Here is a 5,369-nt window from a genome sequence, read left to right on the forward strand (position 1 = left end):
CAAGGCAGCGGCTTGGAGTTCACTGCCTGCAAAAGGGCTCCCTGCCACCACCTGAGTGAGAGCAAGGAGAAGCAGGGTCATTTCTGCAGCAAGGGCGGTGGCTTCCTCCAGGAGGGAAGCAGCCTGGCTCTGCTCTGGAGGGCACGGAGCAGCCAGCAGCTTTGCCCATGGTGCTGTAAGCCCAGGTAGAGAACAGCATCCCCAGGGGTGAGGCGGGTGCTGGCACACCCGCCCATGCTGCTTCCTCCTTGAGGCTTGTGGCACTGGTCTCTGGAGCATCTACTCACCAGCAGACGTGCCAGGAGTATCTGGGGAGTCAGCAGTGGGCCTGCAGGGAGAAAGAAGTGCTGAGTGAGATGCAGACACGCCATGCCCGGCCATGTACACCTCTGCTGTACATTCTGGATGCTAACACAGGTCAACGGAGCTCACGGGGGGAGTTTCTGCTCCTACCTTGAAACATGGAGCTGAGGAAATGGGGATCCAGTTCTTCTATCTCCTGCACTGTCAGGTCCCCTCTCTCAGCCAAGGCTTGGACGCAGCGGGAGACTGGGATAAGCATGCCGGTGTACTGGGCTGGCACCACGTACAGCAGCAGCCGTGGCCACAGGAGCTGTGGGGAACAAGGCAGTTGAGCGTGTCAGCATTCCTACCTCCACACAGAGATGAAGAGGACTCTGAATTTCCCTGAGTCTTGTGTGTTTCAGAACACATTGGAGGAGAGACCTGGGGTGTTGGAAGGGGACAAGGAACATGTGGTGTGAATGCAAGGAGTGGCAGCAGGGCAGAGTGTGACTTACTTTGGTCATCCCTCTCATGGAGACATCCAGTGACTCCAGGATGTCCATACACAGCTCTTGGAGAGCGCCTTCTTCCTGGGCTTCCTGGGCAGAAACATCTCCAGCTGCCTGCACAACAGTGTTGTTGAAACACCGGTTACTCTCAGTCGTCAGGAGCCTCTCAGGAGGCTCAGGTGTGGCCTCACCGGTGCTTCTGTGCCAGCCTCTGAGCAGCATGGGTCTTCCAAAGGAAGATGCTGCCCACTGTCCTTACCCTTCTTCCTGTGGTGCGGCTGAACTCACTGAAGATGTGCCCCACCACATCCCAGGCTGAGCAGCTCCAGGTGTTAGAACTGAGCAGATCCTTGATGAAATGCAGAATGGCCTTCCTCACCTGCCAGGAGTCAATTGTGGATTTGATTTTCCTGCTCAGAAGGCCAAGGGAAGCCACCTGCTCATCGGGGCAGCCCTTTGGGCATGAGCAGAGACAACAAGAGCAGAGAAGAAGCCTTGGCTCCTGAGGTGAGGGCCAGGCCTTAGCACCAGGCTGTACACTTTCCATGCGCAGTACAGGGACCTGATGGCTCCACTCTACCTGCTCTCCCCACAGGAGCCATCGCAACCCTGTTGTCAATGCCCCAGCACCTCCCTGGGCACCCAAGCCCTGCTAGTGTTGGCATCAGCATCGCCACCCCAGCAGAGCTTTCCTTTCCCAGATCAGCTCACCTGGGTCCTGGGGTCACTGCACACACACTGCATAGCCTCCACAATCTGGGGCAGCTTCTCTGTGATTGCGGGCTCTGCAAGAGATGCACAGAAGCATGCATGGAGGCACAACCCAGGTGGCAAAAGGGATCCCCGGAAGTCCCGACCCGTGGTACTGACCATCAGAGCGAGCCAGAGCACCGAGGAGACCCAGGGCTGCCACGCATCCAGCCTCCCTCTCACCGCCCAGCTGCGACTGCAGAAACAGGACCATTTCCTCTGGGCAGAATCGGGCTGCAGGAAGGAAATCCCACACTGTGTTAGCAAGAAACTCGCGTTCATTCCTGAGGTTTGCGAGAGAGGTTTTGGACAGGGCACCACCAAGCATCACCAAGTCTCCTCTCCTTACCCTGCAGCATGATGCAGTGGGTCAGTTCTGCTCTGTCAGCCTCGCTGTGCTGTTTGGTGTCATCAGAGAGCTGTGGGAACAAGGTCCATTTGAGAAAATTGCATCAGCATTGAGGATGGAAAAGAAACTGCGCTGACAGCTCTCCTCTGCTTTAGCAACTCTCGGGATGAGGGCATGCAGACAAAACACAGCCCACCCCACAGCATCCCCAGGGCACACGGACAGCTCTGGAGCAGCCAGGGGCATGCAGAAGCTAGGTCTGAGCAGCCGTCAGAGGCTCGGAGCTTTGCAGTCCTTCTGATACTTAGCCAAGAGGAAAATTGCTGTGGATGCACGGATAGGCCCCCCTTACCTGGTAGAACACAGCTCTGGTGATGGCCAGAAACTTGTCCTTGGGGATGACCGATTGAACTCCCTCTAAGGCCTCCAGGAAGATACTGAGGCTCTGCAAGAGACCAGGAAAGGAAGAGAGGGCTGAAGCCACATCTAGCCACTTGGGAGAGGAGAAACTGATTCCCAGTGGTTTGTCCACTGGGAGAAGCTCCTGCACAGGTGTTCTGGTTTGTTCCCTCTTCCTAGTAGCACCAAAAGAGTCTCTGCTCTCAATCAATCCCTGTTTGGGCATCGTTTGCAGGCATTTCCCAACCAGCAGCCCTCTTCTCCCCCATCAGATACAACTGGACATAGTCCCCCGGCTGTTAGCACACAGCTCCTCAAGCACTCAGAGTCCCACGGTGGTGGTGATGGTGAAGCCTCCCATTCCCAGGATGGGCCCTAGTGACTTCTGGCTTTCTTCTGGCTCCTGTCTGGGTTGTTCCTTCCTTCACTGAAGAACTCAGGAAGCCTCAGAGCTCCCTTAGTCACCTATTCCTTCGTCCTCCAAGGGCTCCCAGCCTTCTCCCTGCATCCTGCTGACCCCTCGTGGCACTTGCATGGGCTCTACACTGATCCCTGCACAGCATCTCACCTTGGTCACCATGCAGGTGTCTTGAACGTCTTGATACTGGTGCACAAGCCAGAGGACGTGCTCCCAGACGTGCTTTTGCTGCAGCTCCTCTTGCAGGAGGACAGTCAACATGGAAGCCACAGCCCCGAGGACAGCCTGTTTGTCCTGGAGAGGGATGGCAGAGGCCCAGCATCAAGGACTGAAGGTTTGCCCTTCCTATAGAGAGGGCTTTCTCTTTCCCTTTCCCTTCCCCATTCCCCCGTTTCCAGCAGGAGATGGGCTCGCTCTCCCTGGGCAGGCAGGTTTTCCCCACACCCTCATCCCCAGCTCTCCCTGCCACAGTGCTGTGACATGCGGCTGCTCCCTGGTAGAGAGATCCAGCCCTGAAAACAAATCCAGTTCAGGGCACTTTGCAGAGCCAGCCCCCTCCCTCTCATCACCCCTCTACTTTCAGCCTGCTGGGCACAGACAGAGCTGCTGACATGAATGTCCCCACCACCATCCTGGGCTGAGAATGCAGCAGTGCTCACCTTTTCCTCCTTGCAGTCCTGCCAGTTGCTCAGCACAGAGCAGAAGAGCTGGTAAAGATTCTTATAGATCTGCTCTTTCTCTGTGTCAGGCCAGGGGCATTGCTTTCCAGAGTACAAATGAACCTTGACTCCTTCCAACCATTGTTTCACAACTGAAAATAACAAAATAAAATGAAAAAATAAACGGATAATTTTAAAAAAAAAAGCACAACAAAACAAGAGAAAAGGGAGCCTGCGAGAGTCTGCAGCAGGGTAAGCTGCAAGGGCTGTCCTGAGCCCCCCTGCTCTGAGGCCAGCACTCACCAGCGCAAGCAATGCGCAGGGTCCGGCCGCTCCTCACCTGGCCCACCACACTGCGCAGGCCAGCCAGTGTCAGCCACACAAAGGAGATGCACTGTGGAGCTGCAGAGAGGAAGGACAGGGGCACGGTCAGAGCCTCAGCAAGGAGGGAGGAAAGGCTGCATCCCTGCATCCCCCAGCTCTACACAGATCATGCGCAAGGGGAGAGACCCCTTTCTCTGGTTGTTATAGATGTCAGGAGGTTGAGGGCACTCTACCATAGATGCTGAAGAGTTTGCTCAGGGTGATGAGCACAAATTCCTTGGACATCTCCCGTGTGGCCTTCAGGTGGCCCTGGAGCTCGGCCATCACCAAGCTGAAGTGTGTCCGGGCCAGAGCCACCAGGACATTGCTGGCAGCCGTCCTCACGCTGTCCATCACGCCCTGAAAAAGAGTCACTGGTGACACACGGCACAGGAGACTGCCCGAGGCCTTCCCTTGGAAGGGCTAAGCCAGCGCTGTATGCCAGCAGAACACCAGCGCGGGCAGGCGGCTCCCTTTGCCTTCGGGAGTGACCCTCACCTGGGCTGCTGTCAGGTCCTGGGACACCTCTGCCAGCAGCCGGTTCACCACTCCACATGGCGGGCAGCTGTCATCTTCCCTCAGGACGTGCTCCAGCTCGCAGTACGCCTGCGCTCGGTCACCCTGGGGACAGGGATAGGTCACGTTTTGCTTTGCCCTTGTTCCTGGGGAGCCGCCCGCTGCCACCCATCACTATGCTGATGTGCTGCCGGGGCCTGGCACCCAAGGGACCGTGGCACTGGGCCAGGGCAAGGATCAGTGGTTGGACGTCCCCAGCTCACCTCCTGGTCTTGCAGGCGCTGCAGCAGTAAATTCACGGCACAGACGGGGACAGGGCTTTCCACCCTGCCGCTCTCCCTGCGACGTGTACGTCTGGGCACGCAGCCCACACAGGCAAAGAGACCTGGAAGGAGAGAGCAGAGCAGCTGTCGCTGGTGTTGCTTGGAGCCAGGGCCGAGCATCCGGCCGGCTCTGGGAGGAACGCTCCTCCAGCCCCACAGTGGTGGTGGGCTGCCCTGGCACATGTGTGGTCAGCGGGGAGAGGGGAGAGAGCCTTCCCCTTGCTGGGGTACTGGGGAAGCCATGGTGGGAGGGCTGCACTCAGCAGAGCAAGAACAGTGCTGCTGGCACATCCTAAAGAGACACTGGTGGCACACACGTGCTCAGGCAGCGTCACGGTGTCCAGAGAGGTGGAGGGGCCTCACCTCGAAGGGCTCTCAGCCGCTCCATCACAGCAGGATGTTTCCAGATAGACACAACGCTCTCTCTGGGTTCACTTCCTGCGCGTCCCACAAGCGGACTGAGCCACCGCTCCCACCGCTGCCACAGGGGTGAAAGCAACAACTGTGACATCACAGCAAGGAGTGACACCTCACAGAGAATGACGTGCCCTGGGCTGGGGACCAAAAAGCATGTTTGGCAATCCTCTGTGTCTTCCACCAGCAGTGTTCTTTAGTTTTTTCCTGAGATACTGTATCTCTGTATTTCCTACTTTCCCAGCCTTTTTCTTGAGTCTTCTACCTCCATGACATGAGGGCACCCAAACACGAGGACAGACCTTGAACAAACCAGACAGAAAACAGAAAATAGAAACACAGAATCATTAAAGTTGGAAAAAACTCAAAAACCATATAATCCAA

The 5,369-nt window shown here is 56.8% G+C and overlaps 1 protein-coding gene across 1 annotated transcript in view; it reads right to left on the bottom strand.

The window, feature by feature from the left end:
• The window catches only part of LOC116217395 (maestro heat-like repeat-containing protein family member 2B), a 10,692-nt gene extending 5,573 nt beyond the window's left edge, over positions 1–5,119 (bottom strand). Inside the window, exons 1-16 of the mRNA XM_031556588.1 lie at positions 4,935–5,119; positions 4,512–4,633; positions 4,231–4,353; positions 3,927–4,092; positions 3,673–3,771; positions 3,370–3,521; positions 2,861–3,004; positions 2,246–2,338; positions 1,894–1,963; positions 1,665–1,778; positions 1,506–1,579; positions 1,054–1,173; positions 801–908; positions 454–613; positions 288–328; positions 7–51 (exon numbers count right to left, since the gene is read on the bottom strand). Of these exons, the coding sequence (XP_031412448.1) occupies positions 7–51; positions 288–328; positions 454–613; positions 801–908; positions 1,054–1,173; positions 1,506–1,579; positions 1,665–1,778; positions 1,894–1,963; positions 2,246–2,338; positions 2,861–3,004; positions 3,370–3,521; positions 3,673–3,771; positions 3,927–4,092; positions 4,231–4,353; positions 4,512–4,633; positions 4,935–5,082 (1,779 nt within the window). The 5' untranslated portion in view covers positions 5,083–5,119. The remainder of the gene's footprint in view (positions 1–6; positions 52–287; positions 329–453; positions 614–800; positions 909–1,053; positions 1,174–1,505; positions 1,580–1,664; positions 1,779–1,893; positions 1,964–2,245; positions 2,339–2,860; positions 3,005–3,369; positions 3,522–3,672; positions 3,772–3,926; positions 4,093–4,230; positions 4,354–4,511; positions 4,634–4,934) is intronic.
• Positions 5,120–5,369: the final 250 nt, after the last annotated feature.

The sequence above is a fragment of the Meleagris gallopavo genome, chromosome 1 (assembly GCF_000146605.3).
Source record: "Meleagris gallopavo isolate NT-WF06-2002-E0010 breed Aviagen turkey brand Nicholas breeding stock chromosome 1, Turkey_5.1, whole genome shotgun sequence".
Taxonomy (NCBI): domain Eukaryota; kingdom Metazoa; phylum Chordata; class Aves; order Galliformes; family Phasianidae; genus Meleagris; species Meleagris gallopavo.